General features: G+C 37.2%; 3 protein-coding genes and 1 pseudogene across 4 annotated transcripts; 3 read left to right on the forward strand and 1 right to left on the reverse strand.

Annotated features, from left to right (window-relative positions):
- The first annotated feature begins 585 nt into the window (after positions 1-585).
- Positions 586-2346, forward strand: LOC145222973 (poly(U)-binding-splicing factor PUF60 pseudogene; annotated as a pseudogene). The gene has a single exon (XR_013859397.1). The product of XR_013859397.1 is annotated as a poly(U)-binding-splicing factor PUF60 pseudogene (transcript).
- Positions 2347-2408: 62 nt separating this feature from the next.
- Positions 2409-10131, forward strand: LOC145222958 (tetratricopeptide repeat protein 12-like). The gene is made up of 15 exons (XM_080089224.1): positions 2409-2479; positions 2639-2805; positions 3761-4060; positions 4349-4481; positions 4768-4989; positions 5800-6014; positions 6774-6898; positions 6968-7060; positions 7126-7189; positions 7252-7386; positions 7812-7985; positions 8047-8142; positions 8244-8343; positions 8962-9196; positions 9986-10131. Exons 1-15 carry the CDS (start codon positions 2419-2421, stop codon positions 10062-10064), a joined length of 2199 nt encoding a protein of 732 aa, XP_079945350.1. The 5' UTR covers positions 2409-2418; the 3' UTR covers positions 10065-10131.
- On the reverse strand, positions 10092-17292 carry LOC145222964 (DET1 homolog). Its single transcript, XM_080089237.1, has 10 exons — positions 16985-17292; positions 16444-16646; positions 15778-15961; positions 15295-15498; positions 15127-15226; positions 14716-14852; positions 14267-14405; positions 13389-13621; positions 12529-12720; positions 10092-11892 (listed from the first exon to the last, which is right to left on the reverse strand). The coding sequence occupies exons 1-10, from the start codon at positions 17074-17076 to the stop codon at positions 11691-11693; spliced, it is 1686 nt and encodes a 561-aa protein (XP_079945363.1). The 5' UTR covers positions 17077-17292; the 3' UTR covers positions 10092-11690.
- Positions 17293-18326: 1034 nt separating this feature from the next.
- LOC145231724 (coiled-coil domain-containing protein 6-like) lies at positions 18327-20066 on the forward strand. Its single transcript, XM_080096357.1, has one exon. The coding sequence runs from the start codon at positions 18442-18444 to the stop codon at positions 19711-19713; it is 1272 nt and encodes a 423-aa protein (XP_079952483.1). The 5' UTR covers positions 18327-18441; the 3' UTR covers positions 19714-20066.
- Positions 20067-20078: the final 12 nt, after the last annotated feature.

Raw genomic sequence — 20078 nt, forward strand, 5'->3', positions numbered from 1 at the left:
TTAAAATTTTTTGTTACAAACTTAATGCATTTTTCAATTAGTTTAGCTTAAATTAAAATGCGATCAAAATTTATGAAAAAAAAATGTTTAAAAGATAAAAGGAGATCTAGCAAAATTTACGGCAAAACATGCAACGAACGTATTGGATGTGTAAAACTGTTTTGTTTTCAAAATTATCAAAGTTCTGATTTGCGTATTCAAAACGTTGTGCTGTGCAAAAATAACTAAATAGCTTGTTGTGTATTCCTGTAATGCAGTCGTTCTTACAATATACCAGCCATAATTTAACGTATGGTTAGTAACAAGAAACGCAATTCAATTTAACAAAAAAGTTCACACAAACGTTACATTAAGATTTGAGAATTGTCAACAAGATAGCAAAGGTTTAAAAATAATGGAAAATGTTGTAGGCAATGCTGTATTACATTTAAAACTGTCAGAACTAAACTATGATTATGTGTCGAAAATCATGAAAAGCAGAATGGTCTTTTTGCACACTAATGTTATTTTGACAATAACTTCTATATAAAACATGTCTGCTTTTTTGACTTACAAGTGGCTTTTTTGTTAAAATTGCAACTCAATAAATTTGTGTTTATTAAACAGGCAATTGCAATTTTAGGTTGACAGTCTAAAGCTGCAATTTAAAATGGCTGCTGTCGCTGCACAACCAAATGGAATTCCACAGCCTCCTTCGACACCACCACTTCCTGAATTGAACCCTGAACAACGGGAGGCTTTGGCCAAGGCTAAAAAATATGCCGTTCAGGAAAGTGTTAAACATGTCTTGCTGAAGCAACAGGAGCAAGCTAAACTTGCCATACAAGCTAGCACGGCAATTCCTGGCATGATGAGTGAAGCTATGTACCTACAAAAGCAACAAGCTTTAGTGCTCATGTGCAGAGTATATGTTGGATCAATTTATTACGACTTGAAGGAGGAAATAATTAGAAACGCATTTGCCCCTTTTGGGCCATTTAAGTCGATCAACATGTCTTTTGATCCTATAACTGGAAAACACAAAGGATTTGCCTTTATCGAGTATGAGTGCCCGGAAGCTGCACAGTTGGCTCTTGAGCAAATGGGTGGAGTGATGTTGGGTGGCCGGTCGATTAAGGTGGGAAGGCCTGCAAACATGCCACAAAGTCATCCAGTGATTGATCTTTTGCTGGAGGAGTCCAAAAGATGCAAAAGGATTTATGTATCATCTGTACATACAGATTTGAACACTGATGATTTAAAGTCTGTGTTTTCTGCTTTTGGAAATATCATTTCGTGCTCTTTAGTTCCAGATCATCTTACAGGGAAACACAAAGGCTATGGATTTATAGAGTATGACACACTGCAGTCCTCCAATGATGCTGTTTCATCAATGAACCTGTTTGATCTTGGAGGTCAGTACCTCCGTGTGGGAAAAGCCATTGCTCCAGCAGGTGTTGTAATTCCAGCTGGAAGTTCATTCAACAATGCTCCAGCAGGCACAATTTCTATCCCACTTGGCCCAATACCTGCAGCTCCACCCCTAACCAATATTCTGCCTCCTCCTGGCATTGCGGTGCCTGCTGCTATAGGCAAGTTTCAAGCACCACCAACTTCAATCCCTCCTCCTGGAATTGCTACTCCGACAACAATAGCAAGCCTTGCGAGCAAACCACCACCAGCAAATTTGAAAGCTGCGCAGGAAAACATGGAACTGCCGAACACTCTCAGTGCTCAAGAGGATGTCAAGCTGTCTGGAGTGCAAGCTCGTCACATGGTGATGCAGAAACTAATGAGGAAAGAAGAATCCACTGTTATGGTACTGCGTAACATGGTGGATGTTGAGGACATTGATGAGGACTTAGAGTCTGAAGTGATGGAGGAATGTGGCAAATTTGGGAGTGTAAATCGTGTGATTATTTACCAAGAAAAGCAAAGTGAAGCTGAAGATGCCCCTGTCTTAGTGAAAATATTTGTTCAATTTGCCTCTGCTGAGTTTTGCGTGAAAGCAACACAGGCGTTGAATGGGCGATGGTTCGGTGGTCGAAAAATATCTGCTATTGTTTATTTACAAGACAAGTTCGATTCCAATGACCTTAGTGGTTGACAATATGTTTGTTTTAGTTACCTTGTTTCTTACCAAATTCTGGACCTTGTTTGTGCTGCCCAATACTTGCTATTTGGGCCTTTGTTTTGATATTTGTAAAATGGTTCAAGATTTAATAGACATATGACTATTGTGCATATGTTTCACTCTCAATTAGAACTGTTAAATGTCAGTGTAACATTTTGTTGTGAACATTGAACAATGCAGGCAGTATAATGTTTTGATAATAAACTGCCAACATTGTCTCATTTTTCCTTAGATTTTTATTGCGAAATAAATTTTAGGCTTAATCTCTGTTACCTATTTTTGACCCAACACTGTGAAATAGAAACATGCAGGACCCGGATGAAAAGAAAGACTTGGATCAGTTTCTGCAGAAAGTCAATGATCTTGGTATGTCCTTGTAAATTCAAAAGCAAAATTTGTGTTAACCAATATGATTTCTGTCTCAAAGTTTTTGGATAGCTTCAGGCCATTGATTAACTGCATTTTGCCTAATAATAAAACGTGTTGGCAATAGCACAAAGTAATGGTTGTTTATTGCTTTGTTAGAATCTATAATGAAAGATTTGACATCAGATGACCCCAAGAAGCAAGCTGAAGCAATAAAAAAGGCAGACCAAAAAGTACAAAGTTTTGAGGCAACTACAGATCGAATTGGTTTTGACAAAACGGTCATTAATAAAAAGTCGTTTGAAAACATGGCTAAACCTGAGATGGTAAGTGGGCCAATATGTCAAAAAGCGATGCAGGGATTTAAAAATGGTGCATTTAGATACACTAATGGAGGGGTCCGCAAATACTTTTTGGCGCGACCCTAAAAAAATTGCTCTAAATTCTCGCGACCCAAGAATTTTGTTAGCATGTAGGCTAAGTTTCTGGAAAATACTATGAAACTAAATATCAATATTAAGACTGCTATTATGCTGTTGTCGGTTGCTATTTTCAAATAAAACATGTATAAACGAACGTTTATTCTAACAAATAAATTTGAGGTTTAATTTGAGAGACGGCAAACCGAAGATCGTCCTCTACTTGTAGTCTCGATCAGTGGTGGGATCCAGCCGGTTCGCACCAGTTCTAAAGAACCTTCTCATGGAATGTTTTGAGATCAGCGAACCAGTTAGCATGAAAAACATTTGAATCCCATTAATGAAAATTTGAATCCCACTACTGGTTTTATTAGATCAGCGAACCGGCTGACAAAAATTATGAATCCCACCACTGGTCTTGATCTGTATTTGCTTTTGATTTATAATAGTGCAGAAAACACATGACTGCTTGCACAGGTGCGCTTAACTTATTGCATTGTTACATAGACTGTATGTAACAGTTACGTAGTCATGGGATATTGAAAATATTTCGTGACCCAGACTGGGAGGTCTTGCGACCCACAATTGGGTTGCGACCCACTATTTGCTGGCCCCTGCACTAATGTATTAAAAGATCATTTTCTGTTTTCTCGGTTTAGAATTAATGGCTTTTAAACTAAATGATTGGCGCGATTAAGTAATAACATACTTTGGGATGTTAGGAACTTAATTTTGCATATCTATTTCTTATCTTACCAATGTTTCCAAACTACAAGGAAGAATCATCAGTTTTGTGTCTTGGTTAAACTATATTTACTTATAGGCCTTTACTAAACAATTAACATAATTTCTGTTATTTAAGCCTCCAGGACCTCAGTTAACTGAACCACAAATGGACCAACAAGCTTTCCTCAATGCATTGGATGCAGACAGCAAACGAAGAGCCAAGGCAAGGAAAGAAAGGCACAGACAAGCAAATATCATCAAAGAAGAAGGCAATACTGCTTTTAAAACCGGTGAATTCGAGAAGTCTGTGGAGTTCTACACGAAAGCAATGCAAGTAGCGAGGGACCTTACTGCTTTATACACAAACCGGGCTGCAGCTTACATTCAATTGAAGAAGTACCAGGCAGCTATTGATGACTGTGAATTCTCTCTGCGGGTAAACAGAATTGTGTAATTTCATCTCATAGAGCCAACACCCCAGCTAATAGCACTATTAAAGATTAATGAAAATCCCTTAGGTTTGGCATTTGCTGTGGTATATATATTTTTTAAAATCCCACATGAAAAAACATTCAACACAGAAACACACACGTTTAAAAACTTTTAACATACAAAATGATGTATATATACTACATACTGCTGATTCAGCATAATGCCTTAAATGAGCTTGGCATACTGTGATTCACTACATATTAATATTTTTATAACGTATATATATTTATAGATTGACGAGAAGTGGATTAAGGCGTTTGTATTTAAAGCCCGAGCTTTACAACACATGTGCAAGTTCGATGATGCTGTTGAAACATTTCAAGCAATTATCGAGATTGATGAAAACAAGAAAAATATGGTTGAAAGTAAGAACTGATTACAAGCCCCTAACAAACAATAAAACAAGTGTATTAACAAAGTGTGTAGGTTAAAAAAATTACGGTCATTCAGTTTTGTAGCATTTATTGCCCCAAAACTACATCAAAATATATAATTGATACCAACTGCAAATTAGATTTGTCATGTAAATTTTCGGTCCTATGAGAAACAAAATGAGTAAAACATTTAGTTTGTAACAATATTCCAATTATAATTTGACAAGGCTAAATCAATAAAATTTTGTGCATATAATCTCGACAAAATCTTTTTTAGGCTTTGTGGCAGAAGTGAACAATGCAAAACGAATCTATGAACTTGAATCGAAAGCAGAAATTTCTGTCAAGGAAGAAAAACCAGAAGCAGAGGGAATTCTTAAGGTTATCAATACACTGCTGACCAGGCTGGAAGAGGAATTAAAAGTTGGTGTTGACCTTTCTGGAAGCCTTATGTATTATGCTGGTGGATTAAGGGTTCTACAAACACAGCTGATTGACGGTTAGCTATGGACATGACTATTTTATAGTGATGGGGCAATACCAGGTTTTGAAGCGAGTACCGATACAGAGTACGAGTACCACATGTATATACCGAGTACGATTACTGAGTACTTATATATCACTGTCTAATTGATCTACCATGGCCGGGTACAGACGTGCACACACACATGCAGAAAAATGTAATCTCCACCACACGAAAGCGCATAAAATTATATTTATAACCTTGCGGAACTTTTCCGATTTGTGCTGTCCTAAGCAACTATTGTCAAAAAGTTGCCCGTATTCTTATAGTGTAAACCGGCCTTGGGTATCGAACTATGGTACCGAAAACTGAGATAAAATATTTCGATGCTGAGTACAAGTATCGATACCACTGAAACCGTTCGATACCGAGTACTTGTCCCATTACTACTATTTTATGAGTGATCACATATTGTTTAAAAGATTTGCTTTTGGGACAAAAAAAGTGTTTTAAATATAAAATATACTAAAAGTTGGTCCAAACAAATTTTGACCTACAAAATCTCAAAATGGTAAATTTGACCTTGAAATGACTTTTGCACACAACAGATTTGGCAGCCCAGTTTAATTAAACAAATTTTGTTTTAGTGGTTTAAAAAGATGCATGACTCCAGGCCATATTATCATAAAACATCTGACTTCAACTAAATTTTAAATCTTTCTGCAACCTGCATTAAGGCTATAAAATAAAATTGACAAGAATCAAAAATACATTAAAAACCAATAGCATTAATTTTAAAAATGGTGTTATGAGCAGGCTTTTAAGTATAACAACAATATGTTTTAGAGCAATCAAGGACGCTTTTTCGCACCGGTGGTGGTTTCAGCTTATTAACACACGAGGGCTGCATATCACGCTGTTTGAAAAGTGGAATTGAAAACTTGTCAATACCTCACCATGCCAGTGAAGTTGTGTCAGCTGCTGTTGCTCTTTGTACTGCTGCTTGCCTTAATTTGCCTGAAAATCTTACGCTGCTGTTATCGCTCAACCAAATGCCAGAGGTGAGCTTGTGTTTAAAATGTTTGTCCTAATTGAGGTAATTGATGAAAATTTTGTAAAAAAACTTTTACACTATGTAAAGTATGCTTAGAAAGTAAAATATACCAAACAAACTACATTACATGCCAGATTGAAACATTGTGTTTAACACGTTGACTGCCAAGGGATATCCCTATGTTGTGCTTAAATTTGCCAAATATGTTTTAGTGGCTTTCTGAAATTTAGAAAGTCGAAATATGTTGTGTCATGCTAGGAGTTAATTCGTAGGTAACAAGCTGGTGTAGGGTGTCTCGTTGTTGCCGAAACACATCCACGACGTTAGTTCGAGACGCAACACGCAAGCTCGTTATGATCGAATAAGTCTACTACGAGTATACTCATATCTGGCAAGTCTGGCTAGATCGGCAACTATGAGATAACTCGTAGTTGGCAGTCAACGTATTAACAACTGTTAAAAAATTTAGCTACTACTTATAGTTCAGACCAATCTGGTTAATCACATAACCTTGTATGCAATTATCCAGATTTAGCAGACAATTTTCATAACAACGGTAAGCTATTTTCAAGAGCCTTTTGCAATTGAACAGATTATTTGATTAACCAGATTGGCTCTGTATTTACATACTTAGGACTATTAACATGTTGTCTATATTATTTCGGTATATATAGTTGTTAAATAGTTTTTTCATTTTGCCTGATCCTATTTTGGACACCTATACTAAACACACTCGACATAAAATCGTTCATATTTTTGTTTTAAGATGCTGCTGAATTTTTTTGAATGGTCAGATGAGCAATTAAAGAGAGATGTTGTCACTTTTTTCCATGAAGCCTCACTGGATGAAACTAGTCGCAAAATTTTGTACAAAACAGTCGACTGCAAAAGGTTTGATACAAATTACAAACCATTCTAAGCTTCTAGTATGAGGAAACATCTCAACTTCTCCCTTTTCAGGCTTTTCAAACAGCTTCTGAAACCAAAAACCCGAAAAGCTGATGTCAATTCTTCAGCATCAGCAACTCTTTGCAACATGTTGCTTGACCAAAAGTATGTTTTGCTGTTTTAATCTAATCTTTTGGAAACCATTTTTTCTAAAGAAATGTGTTTCCCAGATGCAAATCATTTCTAAGCACAAACTTTCAGCAGGAACTACTTCCCATTTTTCATGCCTATTTGGTAAGTACAAGATTTTTTTATTAGTCGCATACAGTTTTTAGTTTTTGTGTTGTTGTTTACAGAAGGAAGTTGGCTCTTCAGATTATGAAGCTCTCACTTTGAGGTTGAAATGCTTGGGACTGTTGCTTCAAAGCAAAGCTATCTGTGAACAAGTTTCTTCTGAAGACAGTTTTAGAAAAGCTTGCATGGAAGCATTGGTAAGTATTTGTCATCAGCATACAAGGCAGGCAACGGTGCTTGCAACTCGACTTTCGATGGATTACGACTGAGCCTGTGTAGCCCAGTTGGTAAAGCGTGAGTCCGGAAAGACGTCAAAGGGAGTCTGAGGATTCAGAATTAGTCTGATTTGGCGTCCCACTATTTCAATGCAAAAACATAATTTAAAAGTCAGATTTTTTTTAAAGTGGTCCAATATCTGGTGTCCTTAAGGATACAGTGAAATTTGGGGTTTAAATAAGAATTTACATATGTATGATATTCAATACTTTTTATTGTATATTGTACCTTCTGTTTAACACAAAAAGACACGGTATTAGTAAAGGCAGACAGTGATATGTTATACTTCACACACCCATGGTTATGGACATGATAAGCTTATTTCTGTATCAAACATGTGCTGTAGGTACGTTGCGTGGAACGCTTTAAATCTGGTCTCACCAACCCTTGTGCGATGGAAGAGCTGCTAAACGTCATTGTTGCCATTCTGCGGCCGAGTTTTACTCCCCAGCAATGCTCCGAAGTCATCCAACACCTTACCATACTGGTGCTAAAATGCAAACACAAAGATCTACTTACAGTAAGTGATTGGCTAATACTGTTGCAATATGACAATCTTTTTTTTTACTTGTATTTCATAGCAATGTCTTGTGGTGGTGAGTGCTGCTTTGGAAAAATCGAAAGATGTTAGCTTCGTGACTGGTGCACTAATGAAGCAATTCTTCAAACATGTAAAGGTGTGTTCTGTTTTTCAGCATATTTTCGTTAAGTGACCTTATACCTGTAACTCTGTATCCGAAAAAATTAAAATAACTTGGGGTATTTGTATTTTCCGCAGCAAGACGACATTCGCGTTCGAATTTACTCGCTCAAAATCTTATGTTGCATCGCACAACAAGATGCCATGAAACTTGAGACGTGGATAAAACTGGATAAAGGTAAGAGGACTTTGTATTATTTCGTTAAAATCACAGGAAACCAACCCCCCAGTTGTGCATTTTGCCCATCCAGTATTATACCACAGCATAGTAAATTCCATTCTATAGTAAAATGGTCAGAAATCACATATTTTTGTGGACTTTAAAATCACTTAGTCTCAAATTAAATCAAAATCACAGTACACCAGGCCATTGGAGGCGTTATTCCGAATCAGCCAGTCACCAAGCATTCCCATATAGCAAGACGTAGGCTAGAAAAATCAAGCCTACGGTGGGATTCGAACCTACGACATGAGTCTTTCTGAGACTCGCGGTCTACCAACTGAGCTACACAGGCTCAGCGGTAAGCCCGTCGAAAGTCAAATCACAAGTAAATAAATAAAATCAATTTGAAGCTACAGAAATAATCTCGATTTTTTAAAACGTCTGCAACAAAAACACTTTTTTAATTGCTAAATGTTATACTGCAGTTAATTGTGTTTAAATTAATTTTGACTCTCAAAACCTTATGCGTAATATACTATAATTTATTGTAAACTGTGTCTTAACATTAGCTCTTCAGGGCATATCTATAAAATAAATTTGTCAATGCCTTGTAGTCAACTTTCTGTATCTCAGGTTACAAAGTGCTTTTGGGAATTTTGGCTGACGACGGTTCGGAAACTGCCAAAATCAACCAGGGTCACGTGGCACTGATGATCGGTTACCTTGCCAACGTCCCTGGTGGTCTGGATCAGTGCGACCCGGGTGATGTGGTTCGTCGCTTGTTGGTTATGTGCAGGGATTCTGACCTTAAAGCGTGTCGGGCAAATTGTGCTATCGCCTTAGGAAAACTGGCTAAAGCCCACCCAAGGTAAGTTATCTAGATACTGGTGTGATTTTTAGCTAGAAACGTTTTGAGCTGGTTTGCCAGTTATTACTTAGCCAGTTACTCCCAACAAACTGGAGTGCCCTTGGATGGCTACACTAGCCAGTAGGGGTGCGCCGAGCCGTACTCGGTACCGAGCATCGCTGTTTTTGATGCTCGGTGTTCGACCGAGCAGTTGCACAAACTGACCCGAGCATTAAATTTCCATATTCATGCCCTGCTAACATAGGTAACTAGTGTTCGAAAGGGTGTCTATGAACAAAAACAAATGGTTTTTCAAATGTATTAGATTGTGGAAAAACGTGTACTTCTGGGGCCTGTAACAGCTTAATACACCGCTGGTGACGTAAGAGGAAGAGCTAAAATGTAGAAAGGGGATTTTTTGTGACGTCATAATGCACCGAGCGTGCTCGGCCGAGCACAACAACGTGTGCAATACTTCAGACGTTATTCTACATTTATCTAAACGTTTATATGGGTTAAGACGTTGTTGCTGTGATCAAATGATTAAACTTGTAAGAATTAAATTCAATGGTAGTACCTGATATCACGTACAGACTCAACAGGAACATTTCTAAAACAACAACTTCGTTTTCAGTTTACTGGGAAAAATCCCAATATTGCAAAGTTTTTTTTTGTTCAACCCTACCAGTAAACATGTTTATCAGGCCAAAATAATGGAAAAAGATGTTTGATTCTACACACACAAACACTAAACAACTGTTATGAAGTAATATGTACCTAGTCTTTATACAGTGTATCTTATTTTGACAGGTTTTTGGACGCGTTGCGTGAACACGACGGAATCAACATTCTGGCGCGAAACAAACCACCAGAGGAGCTGCTGAGCTGACAACCTTGACTTTCATCAACACCACTGTGGCGTTTAGAGTTTTGTATTAAAATATTTTTGTAGAAAATTGTTTTGACGTGAAACATAGAAGCGGCAGGTACTTGGAGATAATGAACTGCAACAGGTAGGTATTGGCAGGATGTGAAACCGAAAATAAAAGAGTTCGGTAAAGCAGTAAGCAGCCTTATCCAAAACCATGAATACATTTTAGTGCATTGGCAATGACAACAGTTACTGTTAAAACATCTGCAATTGAATGAATTCAAAACTGGCGCACAAGCGTTTTGCTTTTGATAAAGGTAGTTTTGTTTATGAGAAAGCGGTGATCACTTAGTGCAGGGGTCGGCAACCTTTTTTGTACTGCGGACCGGTTTTGAACTGAAATTTTATCGCGGACCGGCCTCTAAAAGACTACAAATATTCAGCATTAAAAACGACTAAATTTGCCCCCTCATCCTCGGGATACATGGGTAAAATGTTTCAAAGCATTTAACCTGAAAAAGTATACGGCCCGGTAACGAACTCGTCGCGGACCGGCATTAGGCTGCGGTCCGGCGGTTGCCGACCACTGACTTAGTGGGCAGGCATCAGTAACGTACAAGCACACGGCAAGTCATGTGATGGCCGATTTTTCACTGGGGACATATTGCTACAAGGGAATTGTGTATGATATATATGACTCAAAAAACATGGTTCAATCTCTAAACCATGGTCGGACACCCCTCCTCAATTTAGCTAACATTTGGTAAATACAACAGAGCTTTGAACAGGGTTCGGCAATTTTTTACACACCACGTACCAGTTTATGTCAAGTAAAAAAGGTTATGGCTTAGGGTTCCAACATTATTGTGTTATAAGTTATCGGTTTGTGTCTGGTGAATAGCAATTGGAAAACAGATATAGCTGTGGTCTGCGTTTTGGGATCATTAAAAATTAAAAGCAAGCGATCTGATAGTTTTAGTTCTGTCAAACTGTATTTAAATATGAAACCGAAAGTTACTTGACGTGCCATGAAAACTCCCCGCGTGCTGTGAAAACTCTCATGCGCGCCAGGGGTTTAGAAACAACAACACTGTATAAGCAAACAACCAAGCTTACTCATGCGAAGATTTTCTTTTCCGTGCAAAGCTAAAGAGACCCGGAGCTAAATATTTGAGGGCAGTTTTAGGCTGAACGTTAGTTCCATTGAGGTTCTCGTCTGTATACAACCATACAACCAGGCGTTACCATGCACCAGATGTGTGCAATTTCCCAATTGAATTAAGGTTTCAACATGAAAGTTAAAAATAATTTTGTAGCTGTTAACTCATTATATAATCTTCTTTGGTACGAAACAAAGTCAAACAGTTTTATAGAAAGGTGCGACCCGCGGGCTGATTATTTTTAGTTGTAAAAGTTTCACACCCCTGCAATACAGTAAAGAAACTTTTGTTGAAAATAATTGAAACAAAATTTTAACCTTTGTTTTGTAAAAAAATGCATTTTCGCTTCGCCGGAAAACATTTTCCAAGGCTCAAAAACCTTTCCACTTTCGCCAAAATCTGTACCACCTGATCTCTTCCTAGAATGCAGTAAAACAGAAAAAAATGAAAAACTGCTGCCTTCGAAGCTATCTCATGTAGCGTGTCATCTGCAAGCACAGGGAAGATGGCGGAAATGAAAGTTGAAAACATATTCGGAATTGATTCTCTGCACTGATATTGCGAAAGGCTCGTGAGGATGGAATGTGAATGCCACAAGACGACGATGAGCTGAAGATTGACCACCAGAGTTTATCATCCCAGCACGAATTTGGAATTTCAAAAGCCCAGATTGACGAGAATAAAACCTGATAAAACAGTTTGACGTATGTTTTTTCGTGTTTTAACATAGTGGTCGGCTACCATCGCGCCGCGGCCCGGTGCCGGTCCGTGAATGGTTCGTTACCGGGCTGCATAAAACCTACAAAATTTCACTTTCAAACCGGTCCGCAGTGCAAAAAAGATGGCCGACCCCTGTTTTAACACCTCAACGCCATTTTAACATGTTCCAAGGTGTAAGGGGGTTGTTAGAGGTTTTGTAATAAATTGAATTTTTAGACAACTTAGACATTTAATTCACTGATCAAGGTATTCTCAACAGTAATATTCTTTAAATTTGGAATAAGTATTTCCTAATCTTAAAAAAAACTGCAAAAATTACAGTGCTATTAAAATCGTCAGCTCTTAGTAACAACATAAAAATCGCCGTTCTTTTCCTTGAAAACTTTATAGTACAGTAAACCCCGGGTAAAAAGGATTTGGTTAATTCGTATCGTTGCCTCTTTCGGACAAAACGTGAGGTAAAAATGATTTGTAAAGTGGTAAGGTTTTAACTAATCAACATCGGTTAATCCGGATCTTCGCCTAATTCGGACAAACGTTTTCCAAACGGGTCCGGATTAATCGAAGCTTGCAAATGCAAATCCAAAAAAACATACACTTACCGAATGGGGTAATCCCCACAAGCCTTCGGTCTTTCTACAGGGGAAATCCATTTGTCGTCATAACTGAACAAGGCCAGGTCTAGATATGGGCTTGCACTGTGCGATTGCGATTGAATTGGAAGTTGCGATAAAAGACGTTTCACAGCCTCAGTATGTCCACCGTATTTGGCATTGATGATCGTCTCCTTAAATCTGTTTGAATTTTAGTTTAGGCTGGTAAGGCAGTGGTTCTCAAACTTTATCAACAAATTCCTCACTTAACAATTCAAAACATTTTCATTCCTCCCCAATAGACTACTTAGTACATGCTAAACCACACAAAGATCATTTAAAAATGGGTCTTTTATCAACGTCACAGGTTATATTCCCATATCTTAAGTTCCTATTTACAAACTACAAGCAAAAGTTCAACTTAATTCCTTCCCTCGAGCTTTAAAATTCCTCCCTTGTGAGGAATTCCTCTCTGGTTGGGAACCACTGTGGCAAGGTATTGTTTTGCAAGTGGGTAAAACAGACTTTGCAGCATTGATGCCATGAATGTATAGAGAAACTAGTGGTGACAGCCAAGCTATATAATTTGCGAGTGTTTTGGTAGTAGGCCAGTACAGTAACTTCAGGATTTTTTTCGACAAAAAAAGTTTAAAATATAAATGACCCTGTGTGGTGGTTTACCACATGGCATTTTGGCAACTATTTATAGAATTGGATCAGACAAAAAAATTCAGTGACAGGAATTGCTGCATTACAAAATTCCATCAAAAACAAGTCACATTCCACATCAAAAGTCGAGTCTTTTGATGCACAAAGCTCATTTTTAAGTGAGTCTTCTAAAAAAGGAATTATATAACCCCCTACCCCACCTTTGTTGCAGCTGTGTAGCATGGACATCAGAACAGGCAGCTTGCAGTTGTCCTCGCAATATGTCGGCATATCTAAAGAGCCCTGGGTGCTGCTCAAAGACTTTGAGTAAATGTAGGGATGTGTTCTCATACACAGACTTTACTGTTGCTTCACGGAAGTTGTAAACAACAAAAAATGATGGCTGTGCACTCGGTTCTTGGATCCGAAGTCCCACAACATCTGAACTGGCATACTTCAAATAAAACGGAAAAGTCAAGACTAGAAATTTTGGTTTAAGAAATGATAATCTGGAAGTTATAGGTGTTTAGCAATTTTTGATGAACTGTCTTTAAATTAGAAACAGAAGGTGTAAAAATGTTTGTTGAAATTCTCTAATCTTTGTTTTTTACTTGTAAGATTCACTTTCTAATAGAACAGTACAAAAGTAGGGGAAAAATTAACAAAATTCTTATTTAACAAGTTAAAAGCTGCACAGAATTTTTTATTCTGTTGAAAAAAATTTCTAAAGTTTGCACTTTTTTACTAAAAATAAAAGAGCTTTTTCAAGGGAATAAAGTGAGATCATTGTAAATGCAGGATGAGTATGTTGAATTTCCCAGGTATACAAAATGGTCATGAAAATGTAATTAACTTATTTTACAATAATAAATCTCAGTGGGATTCAAAAGGTTGTGCAACAAACTATTAACTCTAAATAAACTCAACTCAACCCATTCTAAAAAAAACTAAAATTTGGAACCTGTTCCATATTTTGAGGCCATGGCCCCTCTGCTAATGTGTATGCCAAATTCAGACAGCTATTTCAGAATCCTATTTCAGACAACTAAAAACATGTGTAGTTCTAAAAATAACTGAAAAACACTATTGTTATTTTTACTTTTAGCAAGACATGGTCTTCATCCAGCAACTGCATTCTCCATATTCGTAGATCTTCCAAGAAAGAAAAATGTTGGAAGAATCTTCTACGACTTTCTTTGCCCTCAGCTGCTGCTTGTTTGTAAAGATGAGTCAAAATCCTGAACAGGAAAAGCAGACAGAGATTAATAGCAACTTTTTACATTGCAATTGAAAGGTTGTTTAATATATTTGTGCAGCACAGGTACATGAACTGTTCAAATTGTCAAGAAAGAATCAATTTTAGACATGTGTCATTTGCAGATCCAAGTTCATATGATATTCTACTGTGATCTATGACTATTTAAATGTTGTTGTAAGCAAAATCTTGAGTCAGTACAAAATGCAGAACTGTTATTCAAGGAACTAACAGTTAACCATTTGGATAGTAATGAGTTTCAATGTTGTATAGTTGCCTCGTTTTGGCCCTACCTGTGTTTTAAGGAATTGAAGGTTATTTCCTGGCAAGCTGATTGTTGCACCTGTTGTACACTGGACACAGCGATCGCATCATCGTCGAAACAAAATCTTCCAATTGTGTGAGTTCGAATAAGGTTTCCTTCATTAACCTTCAAGATTTTGAAAATTAAATGATTTTCACAAGAAACAACAAGCTAATATATATACTTGTATAAAAAATGATGTTTTGACAGCAACTTATGTCATTCTCAAATGTCAATCTTTTATCTGTTTCACCTACCATTTACATTGTTTTCTTGCTTTTTTTACTGGTTTTGAGAATGACACAAGTTGCTGTCAAACCATAATGTTCTGTACAAAATATATTTGATTTCAACATGGTGAGGATAAACAAAAAACATTTGCAAAACAAACAGGGCTTACATGAAATATTGTCAGAGATTGATGCTGAACTGACAACACTGCAAGTACATTTTTGCACAGGTAAAGACCTTGGTTGTGTGATGGAAATATTTTGTCGCATCTAAACCAAAACAACACATGATCCAACTGTTAAACAACAAGCTGTCATCAACTAGTTCACAAACATACTTAAAATCAACAGAGCACTGAAGTACTCCATTGATCATATCCACAGAATGAATTGTGTAGTCTTCCAAAGGGTATCGAGGATGGGGCGTCATTGCCTCATTGTTTGTGAAGATATCATGGTATAATGGATGCGGATCGGTCGGAATAAATGTAGCAGAAACAACAAGTACATGGCGACCATCATCAGTAAACAAACTACACTCCCTATAAAAAGTGGTCAAGATAGTTTAGTAGTTAGTGCAACAAACTAGTGCTGACAAGGTGATAGTTTTGGCCATGGTTTAAGCAGTAAACAAAAAGCTTGAGAAGCATAGGTTTGAATGTAGTACTTGTAAGATTGAACTACAAGTCTATATAGTCTAAAAACACAAACATTAAAAGATTACACAGACATCAATAGAGTAATCAGCTACACAGACTAATACAATTACGTGTTCTTCCACCAACTAAACAAAGAAAAACAAACAAGCAAGGCAGCTTCACCTGTTAAGGTTTTGGCCCTCACTGGCAACAGGAATTTGATGTTTTAAAACAAAAAAGGTAGAAAACAGCTGTTCTTTTACTGTTTGATAAAATTGCCTGAATTGTGCATTTCTTTTACCACCAGAAAAGTCATGTAGAACCTCTCCAGAAACATTGGCAAGAAGTTTTTCTGCTGCATGGCAACCTAAAATAATGATAATAAACATCACTAACTTTACTGTATATCAAAAAAATGAAATATTTTGGGTTTGAACATGAAAAGGTAAGATTTTGAAATACTTTGTTTGCCTTAATTAGAGAAATTTTGTTTTTTTATCATTCCTACAAAAACTTAAATCAGACTACGAATTAAGTCAGGTATAAACCAAACTATGTGTCCCTTTTGGAGTGTAAAGCGCCAAAGCAAAGGTTATAAGATCTAGTGTCTAAATATAGAATGATTAGACCCATTATAAAGTTCCAATGCGATATGTGATTGTTAGTGGGTAACAAATAAAGCATGCATTCAACACATGTGTTACTTACAAATGTATTGCTCGATTTCAGTTACTACAATTTCATTTACTTTTTTGAATCATTACAAACAAAAGGTATGAAGCAATTTAAATCTTAAGAGTCTGAATGCTAAACAGGCCAAGAGCCACTGATAAAAATAATTCAATGTACCTTGAAATTCATACACTTCTACAGACGTTTGATCAGCAGAAAAAGCAATAAAGTGTCGGCCATTTGGTGAAAACTTCCTCAAATAAAATGGTGGTTTCTCCACACCAACAACTGTGAAGTTTGGAATAATGCAGTGATAAAACTTTCTTGTTTCACTCCATATTGTACCACATTTTTGAACATTTGTCTCTCTTGATCTCAATCTGCAATGAATGGTGTTTTGTCTTAACAAGGACATGGGTTAAGCTCTTAAAAGCAAACGAACGTTTTTGTGTTGCACAGTTTTGTATTTTAAAGAAACACAGTCAATAAAATCAATATTTTACTATTGTGTCAAATAATTTACAAGATTGACAAACAATATAGGTACTAATTGTTTTTAACACATTTTATTTAATCATATGTCTGTAACTTTCATAACCTTCATTCTACAAGTTTATTGAAGCACATTTACTTGTTGATTAAGTCTTGAGAAAAAAGTAATAGTATTTGAATAATGATAAATAGTGTTAAAAAGTAATTAAAAATCCAAATTTCAAACCTGTATGCAACATTCTGGTTTGGAACTTTTCGTGACAGAAACTTTTTCTCAGATGGATTCGATTCAAGGCATGTAGTATCAGGGACTTCCATGTGATTTTGAGAAGTTAATTACAAAGTTTTTGCGCTACCAAATTTTGCAACACTTGTTTACTTTTTCCTCTGCTCACAAAGGGGATTTCCCGTACTTGCACGAGTTGGGGTCAAAGAGCATCTCTGTTCAAATCAGCGTGAACTTTTATTGTGGCAAACCGGCAAACGGGTTGTTTTGGGCCATTTTAGGGGCATTCTATACACACATGCAGAATCTTTATGTATCATTTTCAAGTCGGGTTCAATGACATTTGACGTTAAATAAAGTTAATTTATACATTTTTTTTAAAGTTTAAACAAGCGAAAAAGGCGTTTACAAGGGTATCAATTTGAAAATCGCTATTAAAACATATTTTAAAGCGTTTCCGAATTCCCCAAAAGGTTCCCAAAGTTAGGAACACTATACACGGACTTGAAAAGTAGTTTAATCACAAACATTACTCCCAAAGTTATTTGACAATTCCATCTTTTTAAGCTGCGTCATTCCAGTCGATGTTTAAACGTTTGCACTAAATTTTACCTGTGATATATTTTTTAAAACTTGTTTACGATATTTTCTTTAAGATGGTAAGTTACAATTCTATTTTTAGTACGCACATGAGGCACATCACCATTTACCAGCGCAAGTCAAAGTCTCGTGATCTTCCGAGGACGGCCAACTTCCAAGCATGGAGCATAGAAATCACGTGTGTTTTAAATAAATCCGCACCAGACAAGTCTGGCACTTGACATAATGTGGTTTGTTTGATTGAAAAACAACGAACATTCTGGTAAAAAGTATAACAAGAATGCTTCATGCATAATATAATGTGAATAGGTTTCGATAATTCAAGAGGTTTATAGGAAAAGAATAATTGTATCTGGATAAAACGACTTTTTTGACAGCCTATTTATTGATTTTCTTTTATTTACCACCAGTTCGGTCACGTCTAAAACTGCAGGCCCGCTTGGCCCGCTTGGCCCAGCACTTGGCCCGTTTTTCCCTGCGAGAGACGGGCCAAGCAATGGATATTGTGGGCCCACAGTTTTTCCTTGCAAGAGACGCGACAAGCACTGGATATAGTGGGCCCGCAGTTTTTCAATTGCATGAAGTGCTGGGCCAAGTGATCCAAGTGGGCCCGCAGTTTTAGACGTGACCGCCACTAGTTTGATATTTCGGTTTTAAAATATAGATATACTTGTTAATTGTAGGGCAAAGCTGCCTACTATTTTTGAAATTGGTTATTTATCATTACCATGGAGCAAACAATAATTGTCAAATAATTTTTAGTGATTTCAAGCTCGCTTTTTAGGAATTTTCTAATTTTGCTATTTAGTATTTCGTGTATCGGATTGGTTTTATCTTACTTCAAAAGTGTTAAAAAAATGTCTGAATCCGAATCAGACACAGACGGGGTGAATTCCACTCAAGGTGCTGCTGCTGTTGCTATAAAGCGGGATGAGCTAGCTATACGAGTTGCGTCCCTTCAACAAGAAAACCGTGTGCTAAAAATGGAATTGGAAACTTATAAGTTAAGATGTAACGCTCTGCAGGAAGAAAACAAATCACTTCGTCAAGCAAGCGTGAATATACAAGCAAAGGCCGAACAAGAAGAGGAATACATTTCTAATATTTTAATGAAAAAGATTCAAGAATTGAAGAAGGAAAAGGAAACTTTAGTAAATAAGTATGAAACTGAAGAGGAATTTTTAACAAATGAGTTGCAACGGCAACTTAGTCAATTGCGACAGGAAAAAGTGGAGTTAGAGCAAACGCTGGAACGGGAACAGGAAAAACAAGTAAACACCTTAATGAGGAAAATCGAAAAACTGAAACGTGAAACCCATGACAAACACTACAAGCTTGAAGAACTTCGACGTGAAAAAATTGAACTTGAAAATACTCTAGAAAAAGAGCAGGAGGGTCTTGTTAATCGACTGTGGAAAAAGATGGATAAACTTGAAGCTGAGAAGAGGCTGTTACAAGAAAAGTTAAATCAGCCAGTTAGTGCACCGCCCTCGCCTCGCCAATCAGTGTCACTGGAGAGCGGTTCTAGTGATAATTTGACTGCACATGTGAGGTATCTGAAGAAAGAAGTTGATTATCTTCGGCGCCAGGTTAAAGCAATGCAAAATGAGAGGAATTCAAAAGTTAGCCTATATCTAAATGAAGAAAAGATTTTACGCGAAGAGAATGCCAGGCTTCATCGACAGTTGATGTTGGAAACTGAGCGCCGGGAAGCTTTATCTCGCCAGCTTTCAGAATCGGAATCAAGCTTGGAAATGGATGATGAAAGTCGACATAACTTGGACACTTCTGCTAGTTTTGTAAGTGGCGGTCCTTCATCAGTTCGTCCCCGTGCTATTTCAAGCCCTGTACCCTACGCAATGGTAACAGGGCGCCCTATTTCTCCCCATACTAGTGTAACAGCAGCGGGGTTTGCACCACCCTCACCAATGGGTAAAGGTGCTGTTCAACAACCAAACAACAGCTCATCACCAGGTGCAAGTCTTTTGTCCAGTAGCCCAGGCACTTCTCGTCAAAACAATGTGCGGCCCCAAATGACTCAACAAATGTCTACAGACCAAAGAGAGTTTATTAAGCCATCCCCACCAGCTTCACCGGCATCGCGCTCAAAGTCCATGTTTGACTCCTGAAGTTTCGACAAGTGTTACAAAAAACACTCAAAAGACTGTGTGTGTGCAAAAAGCTATTTATTTCTTAGTTACATTTGCATGTTCTTTCACTTAGCATTTCAATTTCAAGACAAGCATCTTACACTGCTGTAGTACAAAATGTACCCTTTCGTTTGCCAAAGTTCATTGTTTGTCATATGTTTGCATTGACTGGAAATGTTTCATTTTTGCGTTTCGTGCCTGGCTGAAACTTATGGTGGTCAATTTATTTACCTGATCAAAATCACCCTGCTTAAATCATTAAGTTCCTAATTTTTTGTAGTGAAACTGTTGTTTTCTTGCTGCTTTTTGTTAGTGTTGTTTCTGAACACTTGTTTAACCATGTA

The sequence above is a fragment of the Phallusia mammillata genome, chromosome 1 (assembly GCF_965637545.1).
Source record: "Phallusia mammillata chromosome 1, kaPhaMamm4.hap1.1, whole genome shotgun sequence".
In the NCBI taxonomy this organism is placed as follows: Eukaryota; Metazoa; Chordata; class Ascidiacea; order Phlebobranchia; family Ascidiidae; genus Phallusia; species Phallusia mammillata.

What these genes read in the sequence shown, in the direction of transcription:
- LOC145222958 (XM_080089224.1), top strand. Translation starts at nt 2,419, where the DNA reads ATGCAGGACCCGGATGAAAAGAAAGACTTGGATCAGTTTCTGCAGAAA. An exon ending in GCAGAAAGTCAATGATCTTG is followed by an intron (nt 2,480 to 2,638) that starts GTATGTCCTTGT and finishes TTGCTTTGTTAG; the next exon opens with AATCTATAATGAAAGATTTG. An exon ending in ACAAACACAGCTGATTGACG is followed by an intron (nt 4,990 to 5,799) that starts GTTAGCTATGGA and finishes AATATGTTTTAG; the next exon opens with AGCAATCAAGGACGCTTTTT.
- LOC145222964 (XM_080089237.1), bottom strand. Translation starts at nt 17,076, where the DNA reads ATGGAAGTCCCTGATACTACATGCCTTGAATCGAATCCATCTGAGAAA. An exon ending in AATCTCTGACAATATTTCAT is followed by an intron (nt 14,853 to 15,126) that starts GTAAGCCCTGTT and finishes AAAATCTTGAAG; the next exon opens with GTTAATGAAGGAAACCTTAT. An exon ending in GCTACACAGCTGCAACAAAG is followed by an intron (nt 12,721 to 13,388) that starts GTGGGGTAGGGG and finishes AAATTCAAACAG; the next exon opens with ATTTAAGGAGACGATCATCA.
- LOC145231724 (XM_080096357.1), top strand. Translation starts at nt 18,442, where the DNA reads ATGTCTGAATCCGAATCAGACACAGACGGGGTGAATTCCACTCAAGGT.